Source organism: Pempheris klunzingeri, chromosome 19 (assembly GCF_042242105.1).
Source record: "Pempheris klunzingeri isolate RE-2024b chromosome 19, fPemKlu1.hap1, whole genome shotgun sequence".
Lineage (NCBI taxonomy): Eukaryota > Metazoa > Chordata > Actinopteri > Acropomatiformes > Pempheridae > Pempheris > Pempheris klunzingeri.
The window spans coordinates 22,278,285-22,305,848 of NC_092030.1; the positions used below are offsets into that span (position 1 = coordinate 22,278,285).

General features: G+C 48.2%; 4 protein-coding genes across 8 annotated transcripts; 2 read left to right on the forward strand and 2 right to left on the reverse strand.

Moving 5' to 3' along the window:
• Nucleotides 1-371: 371 nt before the first annotated feature.
• On the reverse strand, nucleotides 372-10,487 carry helq (helicase, POLQ like). 3 transcript variants are annotated; one of them, XM_070850575.1, is made up of 18 exons: nucleotides 10,230-10,487; nucleotides 9,181-9,805; nucleotides 8,447-8,625; nucleotides 7,761-7,961; nucleotides 7,611-7,683; nucleotides 6,745-6,842; nucleotides 6,560-6,658; nucleotides 6,158-6,303; nucleotides 5,776-6,015; nucleotides 4,794-4,935; nucleotides 4,206-4,310; nucleotides 3,795-3,993; nucleotides 3,176-3,333; nucleotides 2,972-3,070; nucleotides 2,098-2,271; nucleotides 1,907-2,020; nucleotides 1,347-1,481; nucleotides 372-563 (listed from the first exon to the last, which is right to left on the reverse strand). In XM_070850575.1, exons 1-18 carry the CDS (start codon nucleotides 10,401-10,403, stop codon nucleotides 459-461), a joined length of 3,066 nt encoding a protein of 1,021 aa, XP_070706676.1. In that variant the 5' UTR covers nucleotides 10,404-10,487; the 3' UTR covers nucleotides 372-458. The 3 variants fall into 3 exon arrangements, 2 of the variants coding, with proteins under 2 accessions (XP_070706676.1, XP_070706677.1); XM_070850576.1 differs by having other exon boundaries at nucleotides 372-585; XR_011585684.1 differs by lacking the exon at nucleotides 372-563 and adding an exon at nucleotides 1,556-1,675 and having other exon boundaries at nucleotides 1,361-1,481.
• Nucleotides 10,488-11,434: 947 nt separating this feature from the next.
• On the forward strand, nucleotides 11,435-12,613 carry mrps18c (mitochondrial ribosomal protein S18C). The gene is made up of 6 exons (XM_070850907.1): nucleotides 11,435-11,519; nucleotides 11,683-11,735; nucleotides 11,834-11,917; nucleotides 12,083-12,140; nucleotides 12,227-12,286; nucleotides 12,433-12,613. The coding sequence occupies exons 1-6, from the start codon at nucleotides 11,456-11,458 to the stop codon at nucleotides 12,507-12,509; spliced, it is 396 nt and encodes a 131-aa protein (XP_070707008.1). The 5' UTR covers nucleotides 11,435-11,455; the 3' UTR covers nucleotides 12,510-12,613.
• A 261-nt stretch (nucleotides 12,614-12,874) lies between these two features.
• Nucleotides 12,875-16,382, reverse strand: abraxas1 (abraxas 1, BRCA1 A complex subunit). 3 transcript variants are annotated; one of them, XM_070850759.1, is made up of 9 exons: nucleotides 16,299-16,382; nucleotides 15,568-15,658; nucleotides 15,457-15,493; nucleotides 14,891-14,957; nucleotides 14,600-14,796; nucleotides 13,853-13,972; nucleotides 13,682-13,766; nucleotides 13,483-13,594; nucleotides 12,875-13,346 (listed from the first exon to the last, which is right to left on the reverse strand). In XM_070850759.1, the coding sequence occupies exons 1-9, from the start codon at nucleotides 16,377-16,379 to the stop codon at nucleotides 13,051-13,053; spliced, it is 1,086 nt and encodes a 361-aa protein (XP_070706860.1). In that variant the 5' UTR covers nucleotides 16,380-16,382; the 3' UTR covers nucleotides 12,875-13,050. The 3 variants fall into 3 exon arrangements, with proteins under 3 accessions (XP_070706860.1, XP_070706859.1, XP_070706858.1); XM_070850758.1 differs by having other exon boundaries at nucleotides 12,875-13,349; XM_070850757.1 differs by having other exon boundaries at nucleotides 12,875-13,352.
• A 1,392-nt stretch (nucleotides 16,383-17,774) lies between these two features.
• On the forward strand, nucleotides 17,775-27,336 carry gpat3 (glycerol-3-phosphate acyltransferase 3). The gene is made up of 12 exons (XM_070850508.1): nucleotides 17,775-17,991; nucleotides 18,144-18,210; nucleotides 20,358-20,649; nucleotides 20,814-20,888; nucleotides 21,005-21,094; nucleotides 21,618-21,711; nucleotides 21,785-21,900; nucleotides 23,087-23,142; nucleotides 23,232-23,317; nucleotides 25,184-25,312; nucleotides 26,038-26,117; nucleotides 26,541-27,336. Exons 1-12 carry the CDS (start codon nucleotides 17,848-17,850, stop codon nucleotides 26,647-26,649), a joined length of 1,338 nt encoding a protein of 445 aa, XP_070706609.1. The 5' UTR covers nucleotides 17,775-17,847; the 3' UTR covers nucleotides 26,650-27,336.
• Nucleotides 27,337-27,564: the final 228 nt, after the last annotated feature.

Genomic DNA, 27,564 nt, shown 5'->3' on the forward strand with positions numbered 1-27,564 from the left:
AGGTGAGGACTTCACCTGAGCACCTTCTCATGCAGCTCACTCCAGTTCACAGAGACAGAACAGGTAAAGACCAGAGGAAGAAAATGATTGAAGCTAGAATATCATGAAGTTGTTCTTCAGGGTCAGATGTACACTTCACTGACTCTTCCAGGACTCTCCATCATTTCAAAAGATGACCAACAGATGACGGTGACGTATAAAAGTCACATGAAACAGGATGTAAGCTTCAGCAGAAACACCACAGAGAAATGTCTTAACTTCCCCTTAACTTCTGGAACACACTTCTTCTTAACTCCATGACTTTCCAGGAATTCCAGGACCTGTTGGCAGCCTCAACTCTGAGCTACAGGATCATAAAGAACCCAGCGGAGTCCTCGTGGTTCATTATTTTAATGAGATGTAGACAAATACAATAAAAACGAAGATAAAGAGAATAAAACTTCTCAGTAAAAATGAATTCAGACGAGTTGTTCCGGCTCTAAAGGTGCCGGCAGGTCTGAAGGTGTCGTGAGCAGCTCGTCCACTTCCTCCTGAAGAGCTGCAGCTTTTTCATTCAGCAGCATCTGGAACACAGAGAGACGTCATCTGACCCACACAGACGGTTAATACATGTTCAGCAGCACGGTAACACCCCCACTGTAAGGACAACCCCAGTAACTTTAACCTGGTCCCTCTGAGTCCACTTCCTGGTGTGTGAGTGACTGGTAGGTAGTAAAAGTGTTGGAACTGGTCCAGTAGATCACCTCAGCCAGCAGACACCAAACGGGCTGCAATGGCTGCAACGTGATCCTTTGGGACAACTGCACCTGATCACAGTAGGTCCACTAAAAGAGCTTGTTTGATCCACTGACAGGCTCAGAGTGTTATTCTAAGTGTGTGACAGCATCATGGAAAGGATCCCTACAGAGAGAGACCTGGAAGATCCTTTTGGTTTAACCACAAACAGCACACACACCAGACTACATTCACTAAAACAGGGGTTTTAGAGAACAGGACACAGGAGCTGCTGCCTTGACTGGTTAGTTTCTTTGTGTTAGACAAACACTGTTAGTTCTTAACCAACATTTTAAAACACCAAACTCACACAATAACACAAACAAACAAACAGATCAAGGTGTCAGCAGAGCAGCAGCTCCTGTGTCCTGTTCTCTAAAATCCCTGTTTTAGTGAATGTAGTCTGGTGTGTGTGCTGTTTGTGGTTAAACCAAAAGGATCTTCCAGGTCTCTCTCTGTAGGGATGACAGCCAAAGAGGAGACCAATTCCAACACTTTTAGTACCTATCAGTCATGTATACAAAAATATACACACACCCCTTTAAAACCAATGAGGACAGGTAAACGCTCACCTTAGCGGAGGCCACTATCTGGTTGGCTTGTTTCTTGTAGAGGTTTTCTAAAGTCTTGCAGAGAACTGCAGGGTCGGCGTTGGCCAGGTGAGTCAGTGTTTTATAGCCGGCGTTATAAAGCTGCTTCGCTCGGGACTGAAAACAAACAGAACCACAGTGAAGAAACGTTTGTTTTCTCTGGAGGACGATTCAGGAGGATCAGAACATACAGGAATGTTTAGGGTGTTTTCTCAGCTGGTGTCTGGAGCTTTATTCTGGAGGGACGTCACAGATGATGACGTCCTCTGGAGGAGGAAGTTACTCTGAAGGATTCAACATGAGCTCCATGTCTGTGGGGTCAAGGGTCATTCAGGTAAGACGTAGAGAAGTCTGTCTGCCCTTCAGCTCCATTCAACAGCACCACAACACCAACAGACTGATGAACCAACAACTGGATCCTCCACAGGATGATTTAGGGGCTGCAATGAGGAGTTCTGGGCCAGTTGGGGCGACTTCCTGCTCAGACACGTGTGTGTGTGTGTGTGTGTGTGTGTGTGTGTGTGTGTGTGTGTGTGACTGACCTCCATGACCCCCGCCACCTCCATCAGAGGGATGAGCTCCGCCTTCACGCAGTAGCTCAGCCTCCTGGTCAGCTCGGCCAGCAGAGCCCTGAACGGCCAGAACTCCTCCAGCTCCTGTTCAGACACACGGGATCAGGACCGAGCAGCGAGCGGCTCTAACTGACCTGAGAGCAGCCGGGGGGCGGCGGTACCTCTGAGAAGTGCAGCACGCAGGAGCAGAAGGCCGCCGAGGAGCCGAGCAGCGTCTGGACGAAGCCTCGGCTCAGACGGAACCGCTCGGCGACGCTCCACAGGTCCGTCTCCTTCAGGACGGAAAACAGCACCAGAGCCAGATACATCCGCCGAGCCGCCGCCATGTTCACGGCCTGACGCACAGAGAGACGACGCCATGAGCCACAGAGAGACGTGACGGACGACCAGGTCATGTGACTGATGAATCAACTCATGTGCTACTGCTCTGATGTCACAACACTGTGGATCCTGCTAAAGTAACAAGATTTAACTCAAAGTCCTCCTGCTCCTCCTCCACCACCTCCTCCTCCTCCTCCTGCTCCTCCTCCTCCTGCTCCTCCTCCACCACCTCCTCCTCCTGCTCCTCCTCCTCCTGCTCCTCCACCACTTCCTCCTCCTGCTCCTCCTCCTGCTCCTCCTCCACCACCTCCTCCTGCTCCTCCTCCACTTCCATCCTCCCTGCTCCTCCTCCATCCTCCCTGCTCCTCCTCCCTCCTCTTCCTCCTCCACCTCCTGCTCCTCCACCACCTCCTCCTGCTCCTCCTCCTGCTCCACCTCCTCCTCCTCCTGCTCCTCCACCTCCTCCACCACCTCCTCCTGCTCCTCCTCCTCCACCACCTCCTCCTCCTGCTCCTCCTCCTGCTCCTCCTCCACCACCTCCTCCTGCTCCTCCTCCACTTCCATCCTCCCTGCTCCTCCTCCATCCTCCCTGCTCCTCCTCCCTCCTCTTCCTCCTCCTCCTCTCCTCCACCTCCTGCTCCTCCACCACCTCCTCCTGCTCCTCCTCCTGCTCCACCACCTCCTCCTCCTCCTCCTCCTGCTCCATCCTCTCACCTTCTTCACCGTCTGTCCTGCAGCCTTTCTGGCCACGAAGCTCTCCGACACGCCCACAGCGGTGGACATCTTCTGCTCTGCGGCCGACAGCAGGCTGAACTGCAGCAGGACAGGAGGAGCAGAGGGTTACGGCGAGCACAGACAGGTAGAGCAGCGGTGGCGGTGGCGGCGGCGGCGGCGGCGTGCCTCACAGAGAGTGTTTACCTGAGTGAAGAACGTCATCCAGTCAGGTTTGCACTGAGACACCAGGTCGTACGGGGTGACCAGGTAGAGCAGGTGCAGGAAGCTGTTGAGCAGCAGAGCCTCCAGGCCTCTGGACAGGTCGTCGTACAGCACGCCGCTGTGGGTCAGATCCACCGAGCCTGGGGGGGGGGGGGCAGAAACAGTCAGCAAATATGAAACAGATCTGACGAGCTGCACAAGGTAGAAATAAATATCATCCAATCAGTCTGTTTATCTGATGAACAGCTGAGGGTTTTCTACTTGTGTTTTATATTTACAGTTTGTAGATCAAAGAGCGGACTGGAAGACATGCTAACATTAGCATGCTAACATCAGCATGCTAACATTAGCATGCTAACATGCACTAAGTGAGTAGTTCATCCTCAGGGGACCATGAACGTCACAGACCATCACACAGACGACTCGAAACCAAACAGACAAAAGTTAACGAGAAAGTTCAAAATGTCTCTGAGTAAAAGTTTAACGATGAAAGAGACTCTTTATCCTCGTTTATTTATTCATTCGTCAGTCCTCCTCACATCTACAGCTGTGGACCAGCTGTGGACCAGCTGGGGGTCTCCAGTGATGAAGGATGCTCTACCTTTGTACGTGGCCTTTCCCAGCCTGGTGACCTGCAGCGTGTGGGCGGCGCCGACGGTGACGAGGTCTTTGTCCTTCAGGACGTCCACACACTCCTGCACCTCCTCCCACAGGCTCCTCTGCACACACAGCTCCTCCCGCTGCACCCACAGCAGCGTCCCGCTCAGGAACTCCTTCACCTGCTCCACCGACGAGGCGATCTGCAACCGACACGCCGGCCAATCAGCTTGGGGACACGCCGGGCCGCCCGCCTCGGTTTGACCAGAGGAGCCGGCACAACCACAGGAAGTGTGACAGCCTGCTCTAACAAGTATCTAGGAGCTCCCCACGCAGACCTGGACCCTGTTTACTACTTCTAAGGCCTTTCAGACTGCATGCTGGGAATAAAACACAGAAAACTAACGGGGCTTACGTTTAGTCCGATGAGCGACAGGATGAGGCTCAGGAGGCCTTTTCCTCCGTCGTGCATCAGGTGGCTGTAGCAGCTCTCCATCGGGGCGCACACCAGAGATCTAGCCTGAAGCAGAGAACAGATCCTTTAAATCAAGTTAGATCAGGTTAAATAAAGGTTAACAGGACAAGACCAGGTCTAACTAACCCAGACCGGGACAGACCAGGTCTACCTAACCCAGACCGGGACAGACCAGGTCTAACTAGCCCAGACCGGGACAGACCAGGTCTACCTAACCCAGACCGGGACAGACCAGGTCTAACTAGCCCAGACCGGGACAGACCAGGTCTACCTAACCCAGACCGGGACAGACCAGGTCTACCTAACCCAGACCGGGACAGACCAGGTCTAACTAGCCCAGACCGGGACAGACCAGGTCTAACTAGCCCAGACCAGAGCAGATTCTCAGCAGCACCTCTCTGCTCAGGTAAGTCAGACCTCATCCTCAGATCCTTCATTTCATTTCTTTATCTAAAACACAAACTGTTCAGACCCAGGACCTCCAGCAGCCCCTGAGCCGTCCTGGTGTGACCCCCCCCCCTCAGTCACCATCTCTGTGTCCTTGTCCTGCAGGATCAGGATGCTCTCCCCCACAGAGTCGATGCCGGCCCGACCCGCCCGGCCCGCCATCTGCTTGTACTGGCTCCTCCTCAGGAAGTCTGTGGCCACGTACGGCGAGCGCAGGATCACTCTGAATCAAGGACACGGGGGTCAGACCTTCATCACTTCATCACCTTCATCACTTTCATCACCTTCATCACTTCCATCACTTCATCACCTTCATCACCTTCATCACTTCCATCCCTTCATCACCTTCATCACCTTCATCCCTTCATCACCTTCATCCCTGGGTCCTATTTCTACATGTGCTGGTGTCTGAATGACTGGTGGGTATTAAAAGTGTTGGAACTGGTCCTTTAGATCACCATCATGGAAAGGATCCCCTCAGAGACACTTTCACTCCCCACCGGTCCCTCAGACACTGGTCCCTCAGACACCGGTCCTTCAGACACCGGTCTTTCAGACACCGGTCCTTCAGACACCGGTCTTTCAGACACCGGTCCTTCAGACACCGGTCCTTCAGACACCGGTCCTTCAGACACCGGTCCCTCAGACACCGGTCCTTCAGACACCGGTCTTTCAGACACCGGTCCCTCAGACACCGGTCCCTCAGACACCGGTCCCTCAGACACCGGTCCTTCAGACACCGGTCCCTCAGACACCGGTCCCTCAGACACCGGTCCTTCAGACACCGGTCCCTCAGACACCGGTCCCTCAGACACCGGTCCCTCAGACACCGGTCCTTCAGACACCGGTCCCTCAGACACCGGTCCCTCAGACACCGGTCCTTCAGACACCGGTCCCTCAGACACCGGTCCTTCAGACACCGGTCCTTCAGACACCGGTCCCTCAGACACCGGTCCCTCAGACACCGGTCCCTCAGGGGTGTGGACAGACAGGGTTCTCTCTAAGTGAGGCCTCATGTGCCCCCTCCTGCTTCAGAAGTGACCCTCAGAGCATCAGGACTAACCTGCGGGCAGGTAGGTTGACCCCTGCAGCCAGGGTGGAGGTGCAGGTGAGGAGACAGAGCACCCCGCTGGAGTAGGCCTCCTCCAGCAGCTTCCTCTCCTCGGAGGTCAGCCCGCTGTGGTGGTAGGCCAGGCCGTACGGCACCGTCCTCCGGAGCACCGGGCACAGCGAGCCGCTCCCGCTGCCCCTCAGCTCTCTGAGGAGGACGGCCTTCTCCGCCTCCCTGTGCCGCAGGAACTCCCTGAAAAGAGTCCAGAGCGCCGAGTCAGTGTCTCCTGTCGGCGGGGGGGGTCAGAGTCGGGGGGGAGGGGGTACTTACTCTGTCAGGTACTTACTCTGTCAGGTACTTACTCTGTCAGGTACTTACTCTGTCAGGTACTTACTCTGTCAGGTACTTGCAGATCATCCCGGCGACGTTCTCACAGTTCTTCTTGGTGGGACAGAAGACCAGACAGGAGTGAGCCGGGATCACTTCAGTCACCAGGGCGATGATGTGGTCCTGGTCGAGCTTCTGCATCGCACTGGAGTACTGAGGGGGGTCACAGAGACCAGATCAGAGACCAGATCAGAGACCAGGTCAGACCAGGTCAGACCAGGTCATACTTTCGGTCCTGTCAGGCTCAGTCAGGCTGTGTGTCTGATGACGACCTTTGGTTGTATCCAAACACCTTTTGTTCCCAAATGTCCCACAGCGACGGTGAGAACTGTCCATGTGAATCCCTCGTGCTTCAGGCCGCCCTCTCTGAGTGTCTACTGGACAGACGGTGTGAGGACAGGAGACTCACCTTGACGTTGAGATGACGTGAGAATCTAAAACATTCCTCTTCCTTTGGGTCCACTTCATAGATGTTGTCCTTCAGTTTGACGAACTCCTTCAGCTCCACCTGAACAGAGGACTAAGTTACTGAGAGCATCCAGAAAGCACGGGGTCACCGGGCTTCGTGCCGGCGCTGCGTTTCAGCCCACTCACAGGCCTGAAGTCGTTGGTGTAGTTTTCAGCCCTCAGAAACGTCTGCAGGTCTCTGATGTTTCCCAGCGTGGCGCTCATCCCAATAATCTGAGTCGTTTCTGGAAAAGCAAAGACGAGAATGATTCGATCAGAAGGCTTTAAAGGGACAGTTCAGATTATTGGATGTGGTCCGTCTCCCTAGTCGGTTACCCGTCCGCCATCTACTGTACTAATTCAAAAAGAATAATCACTAGTTTAAGTGTGCGCTATATTTAGAATATTTGTCCTGCTTTACTTTTCTGTCTCTGATGGGGAACTGAAAACCACCAGACTACACTGATAAAAACAGTAATTTTAGCTCACAGAACGCTGGAGCTGCTGCTCTACTGCTGCCTTGATTGGTTGGTTTGTTTGTGTTATTGTGTGACTTTAGTGTTAAATTACTGTTTTTGTCAATGGAGTCTGGTGGCTTTGAAGAGAGTGATATAATCACTATTATCACTATCTTTATTATCGATTACTCTCTTCAAAGCCACCAGACTCCATTGACAAAAACTGAAATTTAGCACTAAAGTCACACAATAAGACAAACAAACAAACTGATCACAGCAGAAGTTCATAAAATGACTGTTTTTCTTAATGGAGTCTGGTGGCTTTCAGTTCCCTGTCTAAAGGGCTCTGACAGAGAAGTAAAGCAGTGAAAATGTTCTAAATATAACATCCACTAAAAACGATGTTGGGGCCTTTATTTACGAGGCTAAAATCTGTTTTTCTGCTGCTTCCAGCCGCCATGTTGGTAGAACACTCATAGAACCACACATCTGATAATCTGAACTGTCCCTTTATTTACTAAGACCAACGGACTGAAGTGAAACCAGAACTCTTACTGCTCGTGTAGAGAACTTTGGCCAGAGTCATTTCAATAACAGCTCCTCTGCTGCCGTCGCCCAACATGTGAAGCTGCACATGGAAGACATATGGAAACCTTTACCGTCACATCTAAAACACCTTTTATTAGAGTGGAGGTGTGCTCGTACCTCATCGACCACCACCAGCCCGAGGTTTTCCACCCTGCTGGTCTCGATCAGAGAGTTGACGAGGCTGTGGGCTTTCTCTATCGTGGCGATGTACAGCGATTGCTTGTTTCTTCTCTTCACAGGAGGAAACTTGCCCTTACTGCCAGCGTACTCCTCCACCATGAAGTCCAGCTCCAGGCCGAAGCTTGCTAACCCACGAACCTGCAAAATAACCAAGAGAGGTGCTTGGAAGGTGAATAAAGGTGTCCCACAGGGCTCCATTCTGGGTCTTCTTCTATTCACTATACACACAGTTAATGTCATGTATGCCACATTTTACTGTACATTTGTATGCAGATGACACCACTTTATATATATGACTCTTCTCATATGGTCCAGCCTACCAAACTCACTCTGTGGACATAAATTAAAGCTCAAACTATAAAAAATATTATACTTATATACTATTGGATGCTTTAGTGAGGATGCAGGTGCAGAATAGAGATCAGCATCATGGCGCCAACGGTCCAAATAAAGTAACACATGATGCCGATAACCAGGATTTTCTTAAGTTACACATAAAGAACGCCTCTTTTCCATCGGATGGTTTGTTCTCGTGTGCAGAGCTCTCCTAAAAACAGACCTAAGAGCGAACAAGCCACCACTGGGTGCTGTGTTTAACTGTGCTGTGTGTTCGGTGGCAGCACCTTCTCCTGCACCAGCGATATGTAGGGTAAGATGAACAGACAGTCCTTCCTCCTGCACAGCAGCTCCCTGAGGATGAGGATCTCTGCCACCAGAGTTTTCCCTCCGCTGGTGGGAAGAGAGTAGATCAGGTTCTTCCTCTGCTGAACGCAGTCCAGGTTCAGACACGTCTGCTGCCAGTCTGCAGAACAAACACAACACACACAGGTACGGGGATTCAGTGAAATCCTCCTACACCTGAACACTAAATACATGTACGCTAACAGCTAGCTTAGCATAAAGACTGGAAAGGGGGAAACAACTATTCTGGCTCAAATCCGAAAAAAGATTGACGTCTTCTTGTGTCGTGTTTTGTTCAAACAAGAGACAGAAGAGCTTCAGTCCATCGTCACAGCAAACGTGAACATTTGGGGTTTTAAAGTAACTTTAGTGATTAAATGATTATCAAAGCTGTTACTAAAGTATTTGATGCTTCAACAGAAAACTATGGAAACACATTTCTGCCATCGTAGTGAAAAGAAAAGATCCTGCGGGTCATTATAATGAGAATCATTCTTAAAGTTAATATCTTAATATCTCAAAGTAATGAGAAACTTTCTGAATATTTCTTTGACTCTTCCAGTCTTGTGATATGGAGTCATTACTTTGAGGAAAGGGTCTCGTACTGACGTGGGGGATCTTTTTTCCGCTCTACATGGGCAGTGAAGTGTTTCCACAGACTCAGGCAGCGAATCACCGTATAAACTCTTGATTCCTCGGAGTTTGTACATGAGCTCCTTCACTTTGGTGGGGAGGCCGAAGAACGGCCCGAGGTCGGTCGTCTCGGCAGACACCGTCTCCATGGCCTGCAGGGCGACGCTGATCTCCTCAGAAACCACGGCCTCCTTCAACACGGCGGCTCGTGAGACGGTGGAGGGCGCTGCAGCGTTACAGAGCATCGTCCTCTTCAGCTGGTCCGCCACGCTCCTCCTCGCCGTCGCTCGTCTCTTGTGTTTATCCTCTATGTTTCTGTCCGCTCCGGCCTCTCGGCTCCTGCTGGGGGTGGAGGTTTGATCTCCGTCCTGCAGCCTGCTCCTCTTTGCGTGCTCGTGAATTTGCTGTTGAAAGTGATGCTGGCTGGGCGGCAGGCCCTCCTCCCCGAGGCCGTCCAGGATGGAGTCAGTGAGGACGTCCTCACAGGACTGTTTCCTGACGGCGTCTTGAGACGGCCGCAGAGCCGTGAAGTCCGGCTGTTCGGCCGCGTTGGTGTGAGCCGAACGCTGCCTCTCGTTTTGTTCTGCATCATCCAGCTTTGCCAAGAGAGAGCTGTCCTCCAGGATGCTGTCATAGTCCCCAAACAGGTCCTCACTGTCACTGCAGTACTGCCAACGAGACACACCACCGTTAATCTAACAGTCTCATCATGGAAAGGATCCCTACAGAGAAAGGATCCCTACAGAGAGAGACCTGGAAGATCCTTTTGGTTTAACCTCAAACAGCACACACACCAGACTACATTCACTAAAACAGGGATTTTACTGTTTGCTCTGCCTCCATCAGTCAGTGTGTTTGTGTGTCTTTGGAGTTTTAAAGGTTTACTTTAAGATCCAACACAATAACACAGACTACCTGATGGAGGCAGCAGCTCCTGTGTGCTGTGAGCAAACAAATGATAATAATGAATAGGAAGAAAACTAGTAAACATTCATATTTAAAAGGCTGAGCTGAGTGAATGTTCCTTCCTTAAACCATCCTTACTGATCACTGGTCATGTTTCTGAGTGTGGATGTTTGGACCTTCACAAACCTCCACAGCCGGTAGATCAGACATGATGCTGCTGCACCTCCAGGCTTTGGGACATTGCTGTGGACAGGTACCTCCTCTCTTCTTCGCTGGTGTCAGGTGACTCCTCAGGCTGTCCCTTGACCTCTTCCTGCAGGAAACTCTCTTCACTTTGATTTCTTGCTTCCCAGCATTCATCACGGTCCAGCTTCAGCCTGATGCTGCGTGTCAAACACACACAGTATGTACACATGTACACGGTCAGTGTGTCTGTTATGTGTCAGACAGTGAACTAACCATCCTGACACTGAGACACAACGAGCTAACAAACAGGACAAACACCGAACCCGTCACCAGCGTTGGCTAACTAGTTAGCCTAGCTTACTCCTGACAGCTGGACTCCCTAAAATCTTCTCCCTCGTCGCTACAAACACAGCTTATAACCACAACAGCCCGGATAAACGTATAAAGTCCGTCTCCTCAATGATTTAACAGCAGCAGTTGTAACCTAACGGCTTCCGTAGCTCGGCCAACATCACATTTCAAAACTGGCAACAGCATCACCAGAAGCAAGAGAGAAATCCGCCATCACTTCCGTCTTCGGTTTACCAGCTACTAGCTAGCGATGCTAACCGTTTTAGTAGCTACATTGTTTCCTTACTTGTGTTAGTTTAGCAACAACAAGTTTCCGATAAGTTTCCCAAATTAAAGCCAACAATAATCAGGTTCTACACTTTGCTAAATCGGCGCCATTTTATGACGATTCATAATTAATCTTCCAGTTGTCGCGGTATATTATTGCTATGCATGTTACTGTGGATTAAAGACGGTTGAGAACTTACACAGACACTGTTGGACAATTACATGTGTTACTGCGGTGCTGTAAACATAATCAGATTCAATACTTTGTAAATATAAATACAAGGTGCGCTAACGACACTATTCATGTATTTCGAGAGGGGGTCTATCTTGACTTGTATCTTTTAAGAGAGTAACATTTAATCTCTTCCGGCAAAACATTAAATCTGAACCTTGAGCCAAAAGTATTCACTCCAGAAACGTAACATCAACCAGTACAAAAAATGCAAAGAGCCCATTTATTTTGAATTTGTGAATAAAGCTAAATTAGATGCGTAATTTACCTCTAATTAACACACACGAACTTTAAAAGTGGTAGGAACTATAATCAGAAAACCCACCGACGGGCCGGAAGTCCCTGTTGACAACATCCGGTCCTGTGTCAGGTCAAAATGCTGCTCGCTCTGAGAGGGTTACAGAGGCTAAAACCTGTTTTATCCCCGCATGGAAACACAAGTAAGGCTACAGAATGGTTCTAATCTGTGTGAATGAGTTACAGAGCGCAGTGAGTCTAAAATAAACCAACGTCTCTTGTGTTAAATATAACATATATAATATGTTGCTAATGCTAACGCTAACGCTAGCCAGCTGTTACAGAAATGTGAATCTGCTCCCGCAGGTTCAAGAAGCCTCGCGGCCGCTTCAGGTGCAGCCCTGCGGAGCGAGGACGTGGTGGGTGCTCGTGCTGATTTATTACAGAAATATATATATAAATATGTCGGTATTAACAGACTGACTTAACCATGAAATGATGTTGTTCTGTGCTGAAGCTGGTGAAGATGGAGAACCCGTTCAAAGAGCCACAGAAAGGATGTGTTCTCTGCAACGTCTCCGTGGACTACAAGAACATCCAGGTGAGGCAGACACCTGGAGGTAAAGGAGCACATTTACCTGTCTGGCAGTGGATCAGAGGCCAAATAATGTCTGAGTGTATTTAGTGGACATGAAGGACGCTGGAGGTGGCTTCCGGTTTGGCAGTTAAGGGAAATGAAATAACTTATGACTTTTTTCCTCCACAGCTGCTGTCTCAGTTCATCTCCCCCCACACCGGCAGGATTTACGGCCGACACATCACAGGTGAGCAGCTGCACGTCGGCACAGTGGAGATGTTGTGGATAAAAACAGTTTTCAGGCTCATTCATGTCGTCTGTTCTGTTTTTCAGGCCTGTGTGGAAGGAAACAGAAGGAAATCTCCAAAGCTATAAAGAGAGCTCACGCCATGGGTACGCCCCCCCACATCACCTGAGTCCTGTCCAGAGTCCACCAGGACATGGACTTCATCACTCAGATGTTCTTGGAGTCTATAAAACACCACAGAACTCTGGATCCATCTTATTGAACATATTTTCAACCCTCTTTGTTCCTGCAGGTTTCATGCCGGTGACCCACAAACATCCACAGCTCATGAGGGATCCAAACGTCTGTGGGGCCAAACCGTCGGATTAGTGGATCAGTGTGTTTGTCATTTGTCTGTTAAAGTGTGTGTCAGTTATAACAAGACAGGTTTATCAGGTTAGTTAATATTCTAATTAAACTCTAAATAAAACTGATTTGTAGTTGTTTTTATTCACTCTCTCCTGATAATAGATTCACTCCAAAGAAACCCGTTTGGCTGTTTGATGGATGATGATGATGTCCACCAAACTCAATGTAATTTCTAGCCGATTTAAGAGAGCGGTTCTTCAGATGGATTCTACAGCTAATCAGCACATGTTAAACTAAGCTGTGTGTCACTGTAAACATGCAGCTTGTTTCTATTAATTAAGGCTTGTGACAAAAAGAACATTTTTATTATCTTAACAATCGTCACAACATAGAAAACAACTGTACACCAACTTTAACTTGCTTCCTGACAGACCGGTCAGCATATCTGTGTCATCTGACTTTTAAAATCAGCTTCCTGTGAAGACAAAGTGCTGAAAACCAGATGGAGTTTGGTTTCCATGAAAAAGGAGCAGATAAGAGTTCACTCAGACGCTGTGTCACATCAGGAAGAGCTTTTCCTGCGTTTGCTCTCCCTCCCCGCCTGCATTTCCTTCAGTCTCTTCCGACAGTTGGTCCTGCCGGGCCGCAGCAGGCAGGGCGCCGCTTCCTGAGCGTCCGCTGGGTCGGAGGGGGCCGGCGTTGTCGAGGGATCGTCTCCGGGGCCGCAGCGGGCGTCGGGGACGGGAAAGGCATCGAGGGTCAAAGTGTGGGACAGGAAGAGCGGAGAGCAGGCGAACAGAGCTCTGACAGCTTCATGCAGCAGCAGGGTGTTCTTCTGCTCGGGGGGGGCGTCCTCATCTGCTGCTGAGACACAAAAGTCACTTAGAGACCAAGATGGAGGGACAAAAATCATTTAGGGGGGTTTAAGGCTTTTTGCATCCCTTCCAGTCAAACGCTAAATGACAAACTAGGTGTAGGAAGAGACGGTCTGAACCTTTTCCTGCTCCGCTCTGCTTCTTCTCCCTCAGCTTCCTCCTCAGAGCCGAGATGTCGGCCTGCAGAGTCTCCACCAGGCGCTCGCTCTCCTCCACCTCGCTGCACGCTTTCTGTCCAACGGGAAACACACACACGGTGACTGACTGCGTGTGTGTGGAGGTTCAAACACACTCTAATCACACCTGCCTGCTGCTCACCTGCAGCTCCGACTGCAGAGAGTCGTTCATCTTGTTCACCTCAGCGACGTCTCTCAGCTGCCCGCTGGAGGAGAAGAACTTGGAGCTGAAACCACAGAAGAAGAAGTGAAGTCACACGAGCAGATATGCAGACAATGAAGTGAAGCTGTCGTTCATTGGGGGGGGGGGTACCTGTGTTTCTTCATGGTGAGGGCATAACCTGCTGCGGAGCACGGAGCCGACACCTTCCAGTACGCCAGCTGCTCCAGTAAACCCAGATTATTGACCAACACGGGGACATTTAGGAAGCGTCTTCACAGGAAACATCAACATCAGAGCTCAAAACACACAAACACTCACTCTGTCCTCATCCTGGTGTCTGAATGTCTGGGAGGTAGTAAAAGTGTTGGAACTGGTCCAGTAGATCACCTCAGCCAGCAGCCACCAAACGGGCTGCAATGGCTGCAACGTGATCCTTTGGGACAACTGCACCTGATCACAGTAGGTCCACTAAAAGAGCTTGTTTGATCCACTGACAGGCTCAGAGTGTTATTCTAAGTGTGTGACAGCATCATGGAAAGGATCCCTACAGAGAGAGACCTGGAAGATCCTTTTGGTTTAACCACAAACAGCACACACACCAGACTACATTCACTAAAACAGGGATTTTAGAGAACAGGACACAGGAGCTGCTGGTCTATTGCTAACTCAATCACTTAGTGTGTTTGTGTTATTGTGTGACTTTGGTGTTTTAAAGGGTCAGTTCAGATCCACCACAATATCTGTAGAACATAAAACAACCTAAACTAACTAACTGATGGAGGCAGCAGCAGAGCAGCAGCTCCTGTGTCCTGTTCTCTAAAATCCCTGTTTTAGTGAATGCAGTCTGGTGTGTGTGCTGTTTGTGGTTAAACCAAAAGGAGCTTCAGTCTTCTTCACCTGCTGCGTGAGATGAAGGCAGCATACTCCATCCTGTGGGTGGAGCCTGGGGGCGTCAGCTTGCTGGGCGTCACCAGCAAAAAGATCATGTGAGGGTTGGACAGAGATCCCTTCAGCTTCTCGTGGATGATCTTTTCTCTGAACGTCATCTGCTGATCCGTGTTCCTGCGCTGGCGGTACCAGCCAATCACACTCTCCTGCAAACGGTAATACACCAAACATCTGAGATACTAAACATCTCAAATCCTCCAGTAGAGTCTTCAAATTATTCATCACTGTGGTTTATTTTACCTGCTTATTGTCAGCCAGGATTTTCTTCACAGCGTCCACGTTCACCTCCCCAACACTGTTGTAGAAGCTACAAACACAGATCAGGACATCACATGACATTAAGAACATCAAAACATCCACTGACAGGCTCAGAGTGTTATTCTAAGTGTGTGACAGCATCATGGAAAGGATCCCTACAGAGAGAGACCTGGAAGATCCTTTTGGTTTAACCACAAACAGCACACACACCAGACTACATTCACTAAAACAGGGATTTTAGAGAACAGGACACAGGAGCTGCTGCCTCCATCAGTCAGTGTGTTTGTGTTATTGTGTGACTTTGGTGTTTTAAAGGTTTGTTCAGCTCAAACACAATATTCGTGTAACACATAATAGTGCAAAAAACTAAGTGAAGGAGGCAGCAGTGGACCAGCAGCTCCTGTGTTCTAAATATGACTAAAATGACTGCTTTTGTGAATGGAGTCTGGTGTGTTTGAAGAGAGCAACACCAGAGTTCTCCTTTAACAACTGCTGTGACTTATAAACTGATCAGATAATAAAGAGATCATCTCCTGTCCTGTACTCACTCGTGCAGTTTGTGGCAGGCGATGTGCTTCTGAACATCTGTGGAGGAAATAAAAATACTTTATGATGCGACAGAGAGGATTTAACACAGCGTGTGACAGGGTTTCACTTACTGTAGATCTCCTCGATGTGAATGTGATCAGGCTGAGAGTCACTGATGGTCACCTGCTCTTCAAATTTACTCTCTCCGAGCACCAGGCCCTCCTGCACAGAGACCACACACAAACAACAGAGATGATATGGTGAATGTAAATATTTTACAGAACGTGTCTGACCCTCAGTTACACAGAAGCACAGGTGAGATGGTGATGGTGTGCTGACTCCAGCCCTGTGCAACGAATTACATTTAAAATTCTGTTGTTTTAGTCTGATTTGGTGGAACAGCGTCACACATAGACTGCACACACTGCCAGTGCTTTATGTTTAAATTAACTCATGTTAGAATCATTTCTTTAATTATACATTTGCCGAATGTACCAGCAGACCAGCGTGAGTTTTAAAATGCATTTGTTCATATTTCACACGGTGTAAATATTTGGGAGATTTTAAATGAGCAGACATTAGAACAGAGTCTGGTGGATCAGACTGACTCCTCCTGTTAAAAAGTAGTGGTGAAGTCGTGGTGGGAGTTTTAGCTTCACATAAATGACAGAAATGTCTCAACTGCCACAAATACAGGTTGAATCCTTAACAATAAAACAATTAACCAAGACACAAGCACCTTAAAACTTTGTTCATAACGCGGGGACACTAGCTAGCTTCCCTCCTCCACTAGCTAACTAACCCCACAGCGGGCTCCATTGAAAATCTCTCGGCTTTAACAAGGCATGAATGTGTGTCTCACCACGTCTGAGTCGCTGTTGACATGCTGGAACATGAGAGAAGCTAAAACTATCCCAGACATACGGACCGTCGGCTCCGCCATGTTGCCCGTTGGCCGATCAGATCTCATCAGAAGCGGCACTGAAGCGCAGCAGAGCCGCAGCTAAAATCCTGCGTTTTTCCAGCGCAGTTCGTCGTGAAGAAGCTCCCGGAGGGGCGTGTTGGACCAGCCCACCGGAGCGGCTCCAGCACGGGAACAGGACGCTGGTTTGGTTTGTTTCAACAGGACTTTAAAGTGTGCTGGACCTGCTGACACCCCCCCCCCCAGGTATTTACCTGAGCTGAAACACTTCTGCTGTCTGGGTTTGGTGTTTTCTTTTTCTACTTTACTTCAGAAATACTTCGACTAACGGTTCTGCTGCTGCTCTGGAGCTGGCGGACACCAGCCGAGGTACTTTTACTGCAGGAGTACTGCAGTACTGTAGTAATACTACAATACTACAATACTGCAGTACTTTACTCAAGTACAAGTACTGATACCTCAGTGTAAAGATGCTCCTGTACGAGCTAAAAGTTCTGCATTCAAAGTTAGAAAGAGAAAAATGATCAGTACACTGTGCTGAAAGTCTGAGCAGTTCAGGGACCGTCGGACAAAATGTTAAATTCTTTTTAATTGTGGTAATAAGATGTTATTCTATGATTATTATTGATTATTATTGATTATTCAGGTGTAACAACCAGTTTTACTGACAGAAAACAGGGAAAATATGGAATTATATTTATTTTGTGCTTCTTGTTATTTTTGGTGGTGGAAAGTAACTAAGTACATTTACTCAAAGGTGCTGAAACTAATACAATGTTAAGGTACTTGTACTTTATTGATGACTTCAGTCACTAGTTAACTTCGATCGATACAAAAACACACGAAACAAATAAATCAACCAGCAGATGAAGTGTTAAAGGATCTCCATCCTCACCAGCTGATATTAGTTAACTATAAATAGATTCATATTTCAGCAGATAATCAAATGTTTTCTATTGAAAATATGAATCTACAAACTCAAAGTTTGATATTTACCTCAGAGGAGGAGCGCAGTACAAGTACACAGGGTGTAAATACTCAAGTAAAGTACAAGTACGCGGGATTAAATGTAATTAAACATAATTGAAAGTAAAATGTAGACAAAATGTTAAATCATGTTCTTTTTTATTTAATTATTCGTTATTATAATTATTATCGGTGTATTAATATATAAAACATTCAGTTTACTGACAGAAAACAGATCTGAGACTCTGGAGGATAAGATTCATCATTTTTGGTTTAAAAATGGCTCAAATAATGAAATAATGATCAAAAAGGGGGTCTGAGGTGTGAGTGCTGCTGAGGTCGATGACTGTCTGCAGTATTTGGTCAAAACCAAAGTATCACAGTGTGTAATAAAGTTATTTAGTCCATCACAGTCCGCCTCACAGCACGGCTCTGTTAAATTAGCAGAAAATCACATGGAGTCTGGTGCAGATGATGCCGTGACCTCGGAGCTGCAGAGTTGAGGCTGCGTCAGCTGCCGGCGATGGAGGACCTGTGGGGCGTGGCTCTGGATGTCTTCCAGGCGTGGATCTTTGTGGTGGTGTTCCTCATCATGCTGCCTGCCATGTTTGGCCTCTCCCTGGGGGTCACGGGGGTCTACATCCAGATCCTGGTCCGGATCCTGGAGGTAACGGCGGTTTGTGGTGCAGACGGTCTGTCCCCAGGAGACCTCGGGGTCGCCCTCGTCGCTCCTTACTTAACATGTTTGCAGAGTTATGAAACGCGCAGCAGGAGGCAGCGTGTCAGAGGTCGACTGAAAATAACCGCTGTGTCTTTTAGTGGGCCACGTTACGGATCCAGAGGGGACGGCGGGAGCAGCCCAGCGTGCCCGTACCGCTGCCCAACGGTGAGTCAGTCCACCTTCACTGTCAGGAGATGTTCAGGTTACTCCACAGGGGTCACATGACCTCTAAATATGGGAAAACAACCATTCCTGTATTCATTAGTGACGACGCACACACGATCACCTGGATCCAGTCTGTGGAGACGATCTCATGCTTTCTGGGTCATTTTGTCCCAGTTTGTTTTAAAGGAGAAATATTTTGCTGTAAAAAACACGTCTGACAAGGTCACATGATCAACAGATCCCTGTGTGACATCACAGGTGGGGCCGAAACCCATCAGTTTCTAGTCAGACGGACTTCATCAGTCTGAGGCTCTGAAGACTGGTGCTTCTTACAGAATACGTCCTGTCATGTGTTTTTGGCATTTTGACATTTGAAGGGACGAACAAAACGATTAATCAGGAAAATATTCAGCAGATGTTCCGATCGAGAGGCCAGTGGTTGTTCTGCTCCCTCTGCACTCACACCAGCCTCCATCTTTACGTCCTGGAGTTTAGATTCAGAGCAAAAAAGTGAAATTCTAAAAGTTTCGTCAGGTTCAGGATGTTGGAGCTCCAGTCAGAGGAGGCAGCAGCTCTCAGGACATCGTGTCCTGCTGGAGGACGGATTTGTTTCGGCTGCAGACATCGATCATGTGACGCTGTGTGTGTGTGTGTGTGTGTGTGTGTGTGTGTGTGTGTGTGTGTGTGTGTGTGTGTGTGTGTGTGTGTGTGTGTGTGTGTGTGTGTGTGTCGGCCTAAAAGCACATGGCTCGTCCCAGGATGATGATGCAATAGCTGATTACATAACTTCAGCCAAACACACTGAGAGTCTGCAGAGTTTAAACAGAGACACAGACAAAGCTCAGAATATCAGCATTGGTCAGATTCCTGCTGTTTGACTGCAGCCAAACACTCAGAACCTCCTTCTGGAGATTTAATGATAAAAATAATAAATCCTGCTGCTTCCTCAAATCATACTTATGCTGCACACTGAATGTGTTAAAGGGTCACTCCCCTGTTTCTACCCATGATCCTCTGTGTCCACATCCTGGTGTGTGAGTGACTGGTGGGTAGTAAAAGTGTTGGAACTGGTCCAGTAGATCACCTCAGCCAGAACTGGTCCAGTAGATCACCTCAGCCAGCAGCCACCAAACGGGCTGCAATGGCTGCAACGTGATCCTTTGGGACAACTGCACCTGATCACAGTAGGTCCACTAAAAGAGCTTGTTTGATCCACTGACAGGCTCAGAGTGTTATTCTAAGTGTGTGACAGCATCATGGAAAGGATCCCTACAGAGAGAGACCTGGAAGATCCTTTTGGTTTAACCACAAACAGCACACACACCAGACTACATTCACTAAAACAGGGATTTTAGAGAACAGGACACAGGAGCTGCTGCTCTGCTGCTGCCTCCATCAGTTAGTGTGTTTGTGTTATTGTGTGACTTTGGTTGTTATTGTGTGTTACACATATACTGTGTTGGATCTAAATTAACCCTTTAAAACACCAAACTAACTGATGGAGGCAGCAGCTCCTGTGAGCTAAAATCCCTGTTTTAGTGAATGTAGTCTGGTGTGTGTGCTGTTTGTGGTTAAACCAAAAGGATCTTCCAGGTCTCTCTCTGTAGGGATCCTTTCCATAATGCTGTCTGCCAACTGAGGTGATCTACTGGACCAATTCCAAAACTTTTTGCACCTACTAGTCATTTTGTATCCACAATATGTAAAAATAAGGCCCAGTTTAACACTGTATTTGTATGTTTGTACAATAATAATGATAATGGATTATTATTATTAGCAGCAGCAGTATTAGCATTAGTGCTGTAACAATAATTAGCTGCTTAAAGTTCAGTTTTCCACGTGTGGTTTCTGTGGTGGAGCCTCTCTGTAAAGCTTGAAATGAGATTAAGAGGAGCCTGAGCAGAGAAACAGTGCACATTATGTTTAAGTAGAACCAGTCTGAGGATCACGAGGACGCTGACCTCTCACTAATGTTTAACCCTTCACGCACACTGAAACGCCTCCTCTGTTTCCTCCATCCTGTCACAGAGGTAGGAAACATGGAGGCCTGGGGCAGATGGAGCGTAGAGCATTTAAAGAAAGTGAAGGGAAGTCACACAATTAGACTGTTTTGCTGACACAGCGGCTCGTCTGTGTTTGTGTCCCAGGGATCATCGAGCGAGGGGGGGGCTCCATGGAGGAGGAGATGGGGCAGCTGAGGAGCTCCCGGCCCCCGGCGGCGGCGGGGGAGTTCTCTCTGAGCGACGTCCTGTACTTCTCCAAAAGAGGCGTGGAGAGCATCGTGGACGACCAGGTGACGCAGCGCTTCTCCTCCGAGGAGCTCGCCTCCTGGAACCTCCTCACCAGGACCAACCAGAACTTCCGCTACATCAGCCTGCGCCTCACCGTCATCTGGGGAGTCGGCGTCTTCGTACGCTACTGTGTCCTGTTCCCTCTCAGGTCAGGGGGGGGGCACACTGTCCAAAAGCTATTTTCATATCTCCAGATTTGATTTGCATAAAATGTTCCATCTCACCAGTGATCGGTCGAAGGAGTCAGCTGAGGAGATCCACTCCACCTCCACAGTCGATCTCTTTAAATCTCCTCCCTCTGTGTCCCTGCAGGATCACGCTGGCCATCATCGGCCTCTCGTGGCTCGTGATCGGCACGACTCTGGTTGGGTTTCTGCCGGAGAGCAAGTACAGACACAACACACAGAGACACCTCAGAAGTAATGAGAGAGTTGTGCCTCTGATGTTTCTGATCTCTGATCCTCTCGGCTGAACCCTCGTGTGTTTTCCTGTCTGTGTTCCAGTGCGAAGAACTGGCTGAGCGAGCTGGTCCATCTGACCTGCTACAGGATCTGTGCCAGAGGACTGTCAGCCACCGTCCACTACCACAACAAGTCAGTCTTTCAGGAACTTTATTCACACACCAGGAGCTGTTAACAAACAAAGACCTGTAAGATACGACAAGCAGCCACCAGACCCCATTGACAAAAACAGTAATTTTACACTGTAGTTGTTGGTCTTCTGCTGCTTCAATCTGCTGCCTGATTGTGTTATTGTGTGACTTTGGTGTTTTAAAGGCTTAGTTCAGATTGCAAATGACACAATAACACAAACACAGTATATGATGGAGGCAGCAGCAGAGCAGCAGCTCCTGTGTCCTGTGAGGAAAAATCACTGTTTTTGTGAATGGAGTCTGGTGTGTGTGCAGAGAGCGATATAACGGCTGTTTCTCTAAAAAACAAAGGTTAGAGAGTCCAGAGGCTGAGAGCAGGCTTGTGTATCAGAACTTCTGCTTCTCTCCTCCAACATTAATGATCTGACGGCCCCTCAGGTTAATGTGGGGACCCTTAGGACTAGATACCTCTGTACGTTTGCTGAAACCTGGTTGTGATTGCAGTTACTTTCTTGTCCCTCCAGAGAAAATAAGCCTCAGAAAGGAGGAATCTGTGTAGCCAATCACACGACGCCGATCGATGTGGTGATCCTGGCCAACGACGGCTGCTACGCCATGGTGAGTGCGGTCACTGAAACCGAGCGCGTCTCTTTTTCCAGATGTCTTCATGCCGCCGCTCTGCGCTCCACAGGTGGGTCAGATCCACGGGGGCCTGATGGGGGTCATCCAGAGGTCCATGGTGAGGTCGTGTCCTCACGTGTGGTTCGAGAGGTCGGAGATGAAGGACCGGCACGCCGTGACCAGCAGGTGAGGAGACAGGAGACAGAACCTTGTTGACCCTGAGAGGGCACATGAAGTCTAGAATATCAATAAGGTGTCAATCAAAGACAGGTATCTCCAGCTGACGTAGGGATCAGTCGTGCTGCTCTGAGCTAAAACACTACTAGTTATTTACTTCTGTGATTTTAGTGAGAAGCAGAAATAATCAGTATGTGATGATGAATCACTGACGGAGGCACGGAGGCAAGATCTGCTGATCAATACAGCTCTCAGTTCCCTTTGTGAGGTAAACAGATGATCTACAGTGAGTCAGTTTGACAGACTCCATCAGCTGATCAGACTCCAGCAGCTGATCAGACTCCAGCAGCTGATCAGACTCCAGCAGCTGATCAGACTCCATCAGCTGATCAGACTCCAGCAGCTGATCAGACTCCAGCAGCTGATCAGACTCCAGCAGCTGATCAGACTCCAGCAGCTGATCAGACTCCATCAGCTGATCAGACTCCATCAGCTGATCAGACTCCAGCAGCTGATCAGACTCCAGCAGCTGATCAGACTTCACAGAGAGAAACAACTTCACACTGAAAGTAGACTAAGAGGAAACAAAGGCTGCAGGCGTCTCTCTGGTCTACAGGGAGTCCAGGGTGGATCAGGACCAGGAGGACCTGAGCGGCCCCACCACTCTGAAACCCCAAAGAGACGGCGAAGAAGAAGAAGAAGAGGAAGAGGAAGAAGAAGAAGAAGAGGAAGAAGAAGAAGAGGAAGAAGAAGAAGAAGAAGTGCTCCTTCAGCTGTAGTTCAGCTCTGACGACATTTACCTCCATAAAAAGTTCTCTTCTTTACCTTTATTCTGAAAGTACAGCGTCCTGCTCAGCTGCTGATGTAAAGGAACATTCCACCACTCTTCCTGTTTGCTTCCTTTATCCCGTAGAACTGTGGAGAACAGCTGGAGCTGTCAGGGCCTCTCTGTGTCGAAACAGGACCCAGAGTTTCCCTCGGAGCAGCTGATCTACAGCATGGTGAAGGGTATTATGGGATGTTTACCCACTGACACCAAAGATAAAACAGAATAGTTGGAGCAGTTTCTGCCCCAGAGGGGTCAAACAGGCAGCTGGTCAGGTTCAGGACCAGATGTTTACCAGGCAGGTGGATTAAAGACTAAAGCTGGTGATGGTGATGGTGTCCTCACCCTGATCTGCTCCTCTGTCTGCAGGCTGAGGGCTCACGTCGCAGCCAAGACCAAACTTCCCATCCTGATATTCCCTGAAGGTCAGAGTCCACTGTGAGGAGGAGGAGGAGGAGGAGGAGGAGGAGGGTGGTTTTTATGGTCGGTTAACTTCTGTCTGCGTCTGAAACAGGAACCTGCATCAACAACACGTCGGTCATGATGTTTAAGAAGGGAAGCTTTGAGATCGGAGGGACGATCTACCCGGTCACCATCAAGGTAACGACAGTCTGAAGTGTTTGTAACACATATGATGAAATATTGTAAATTAAATTGTGTTTATATATATATATATATATACACACTATTAAATCATAAATAAATCATCAACTAAAGAACAGGGCTAATTAAGGTTCGGCTACGGAGCTGGAGGAAAACCAATGAACCAACCCAATTCTTTTTTGGTTTTATCAACTGTATTAAAACAGAAAGCGCTTGATGTAAATCAGGGAAAACAGCAAGAATAATAAATTGAACGAGAAAATGTACAAAACATAAAACCTTGCAAGGAATTAAATTACACAATCAGTAAGTAAGTAAAAATAAATAAGTTCCAACAGTTCAAATATGCAAAAAACAAAATTCACACAAGAGAAAAAAACAATAATGTCCCTTTAAAGTCCTTCTCAATCTCAAGGAGAGGAAAAAATGAAGAGGGGGAAAAAGACGTTCGTTGGCACAGTACGCTTCCATTACAGCAGTCCTAAGGTTTGAGCCAGCACCCAAGCAGGCTGGAGGCCTACCCCAGACCAGGCTGGAGGCCTACCCCAGACCAGGCTGGAGGCCTACTCCAGACCAGGCTGGAGGCCTACCCCAGACCAAGCTGGAGGCCTACACCAGACCAGGCTGGAGGCCTACACCAGACCAGGCTGGAGGCCTACCCCAGACCAAGCTGGAGGCCTACTCCAGACCAGGCTGGAGGCCTACACCAGACCAGGCTGGAGGCCTACTCCAGACCAGGCTGGAGGCCTACACCAGACCAGGCTGGAGGCCTACCCCAGACCAAGCTGGAGGCCTACTCCAGACCAGGCTGGAGGCCTACACCAGACCAGGCTGGAGGCCTACTCCAGACCAGGCTGGAGGCCTACCCCAGACCAGGCTGGAGGCCTACCCCAGACCAAGCTGGAGGCCTACCCCAGACCAGGCTGGAGGCCTACACCAGACCAGGCTGGAGGCCTACCCCAGACCAGGCTGGAGGCCTACCCCAGACCAAGCTGGAGGCCTACTCCAGACCAGGCTGGAGGCCTACTCCAGACCAGGCTGGAGGCCTACCCCAGACCAGGCTGGAGGCCTACTCCAGACCAGGCTGGAGGCCTACACCAGACCAGGCTGGAGGCCTACTCCAGACCAGGGAGGTTTGTTCAGAGGTTCTTCTCTAGCTCGCCATCATGTCCACCAGGTCCACCAAAAGCCTGACCTGTTTAGGTGAACAGGTAAAGACATTAAACTTGGGTTTAATGTGAAGTGAATCTGCAGGGTTTGGTTGGTGTAGGAGGTGACAGGGTTCACTCACCACTTCGGTTGGTATTTGCACATGGATTCCAGTTCAAGGTGCAATTCTTTGCTGAGGATGCTAGTGTGTGTTCTTCCAGGGCTTTCATGTCTGAGTGCATGCATGCTTGGATTCACCTGCTGCACAGGTGTAGGGCGGGGCCAAAGGGGCGCCTCCATTGGCCCATGAATTCAGACTGACAGCCCAACTATCCAATCAAACACAACTAGGCCTCCTTTACAGAGTAGCCTACTTGGTCTGGGTTACATGTTCCTGTTTTTATCATGGAGAATTAAAAACACAGTGAGTGGGGAGTCAAATCTGAGATTTAAAGGGAAAAAGTCATATTATTAGAATTAAAATGTAGAATTTTGAACAATAACCACAATTTTTAAAACACAAAACACTTTAAAACACCAAAGTCACACAAACACACACTCTGACTGATGGAGCAGCAGCTCTAAAACCCCTGTTTTAGTGAATGTAGTCTGGTGTGTGTGCTGTTTGTGGTTAAACCAAAAGGATCTTCCAGGTCTGTCAGGCCTCAGTTTAAAAACACCATGTTTACCTGTGTGCCCCCCCCCGTGTGTCAGTACGACCCCCGCTTCGGTGACGCTTTCTGGAACAGCAGTAAATACAACATGGTCGGCTACCTGCTGCGGATGATGACCAGCTGGGCCATCGTCGTCAACGTGTGGTACCTCCCCCCCATGACCATACAGGTACACTACACACACACACACACACACACACACTACACACACACACACACACTCACACACACTCACACACACACACACACACACACACACACACACCTCACACACACACACACACACACTCACACACACACTCACACACACACACACACACTCACACTCACACACACACACACACACACACTCACACTCACACACTCACACACACACACTCACACACTCACACACACACATATGTAAATATCTAGTATTCAGACTGATTCCTGTCAGCTGTGGCTCTAATCACCAGTGAGGGTGGTGGTCAGAGTCTCTGAGGTGTTTGGGTAAAACACACCAGGTGTTTTTATTACAGCTCCCTCAGAGCTGCTGCACCTCCTGCTGTGTGCCTGCAGGGGGCAGCACCTCCCAAACAGTCAGTGAGCTCAGCATGACGCTCTGCAGGAACCTGCATCACGTCATCAAGCGTCATGTGACTTTAACTTTACAGAAGCCAACCGAGAGAGCTGCTTCCTGCAGGAGGACTGTGTGTACTCTGTGTACTCTGTGTGTACTCTGTGTGTACTCTGTGTGTACTCTGTGTACTCTGTGTGTACTCTGTGTGTACTCTGTGTACTCTGTGTGTACTCTGTGTGTACTCTGTGTACTCTCTGTGTACTCTGTGTGTACTCTGTGTACTCTGTGTACTCTCTGTGTACTCTGTGTACTCTCTGTGTACTCTGTGTACTCAGGATGGGGAGGATGCTGCTCAGTTTGCCAGCAGGGTGAAGTCTGCCATCGCTCATCAGGGAGGACTGCTGGACTTGGCCTGGTGAGCAGGAAAACACTCTAAATACTCTGATTACTGCGTTACACTTTAGTACAACTGAGGTACTTGTACTTTACTCTAGTGTATTCTTTTCATGCCACTTTCTACTTCTACTCTACCACATGTCAGAGTAAATCAGAGTACTTCTTACTGCTCTACATCTATCTGACAGCTGGAGTCACCGTAAAATCCCTGTTTTAGTGAATGTAGTCTGGTGTGTGTGCTGTTTGTGGTTAAACCAAAAGGATCTTCCAGGTCTCTCTCTGTAGGGATCCTTTCTCTGTAGGGATCCTTTCTGTAGGGATCCTTTCTCTGTAGGGATCCTTTCCATGATGCTGTCACACACTCAGAATAACACTGTGAGGCTGAATCCTGCAGCAGAGGACGTCTTCAGTGTTTCAGTGGTTCACTGTTTGTGTCTCACAGGGACGGAGGGCTGAAGAGAGGAAAAGTGAAGGACTCGTATAAAGAGGAGCAGCAGAAGATGTACAGCAGCATCATCGTGGGACTGAACGACTCGAACACTCTGCAGTGAAATCAGGGAGGAGACGCTGAGCGACCCCCCCCCGGATGATCGTCTTCTGTCCTGGGTTGATCCTCAGTGATCTCATGTGACCTCGACCAGGAAACCTCAGACAGCAGCTGGAGGCGTCTGCTGGTCTGTTCTCTTATTGTGAAAGTCTGATTACAAAGCTCTTTATTTCTCTTCCTTATATGTGTAGGAGCGTGTTTCCACCAGCAGGAGGCGCTACATGACAGCACAATCCTCCTCCTCCTCCTCCTCCTCCTCCTCCTCCTCCTCTCTGAGCATCTCTGGTGTCTTAAATGTTGATTCTTTTTAAACGCTGCTCCTCCACCAGTGTCTCTGAGCAAAGAGGTGAAGAGAGAAAAGGACACGAGGATGTTTTAAAGGAGTCGAGTGTTTGACCGTCAGGTATTAAATAAACCTTCAGAGAGAAACACACAAAAACTACAATCATGATTAAAACAACTGCAGAAGAAATACAAATATTCCTGCTCATTAAATATAACTTGACCAGATAACTGGTGTAAAATAATTAGTATTTTCTAAATGAAACAGTTAATTAAAGTGGAAGAGACTCTGGATCTAAAATGTCAAAATCTAAAATAATAAAACAGAAAAAAACAGAAACATTAATTTAATAAAGGGAGAATAGAAAAGTAAAAAAGGGGGAATAAGAAATGAAGTAGAAATAATTAAAAGACAAGAAGAAAATAATAGAAATATGTTTGTGCTGTTTACAGACAGTGTCTCTGAATTATGATATATATATAATATAATTATAATATATATAATATAATTATAATGTTATATATAATATATATAATATTATATATAATATAGTTATAATATATATAATATAATTATGATATTCTATATAATATACTTATAATATATATAATATAATTATAATGTTATATAATATAA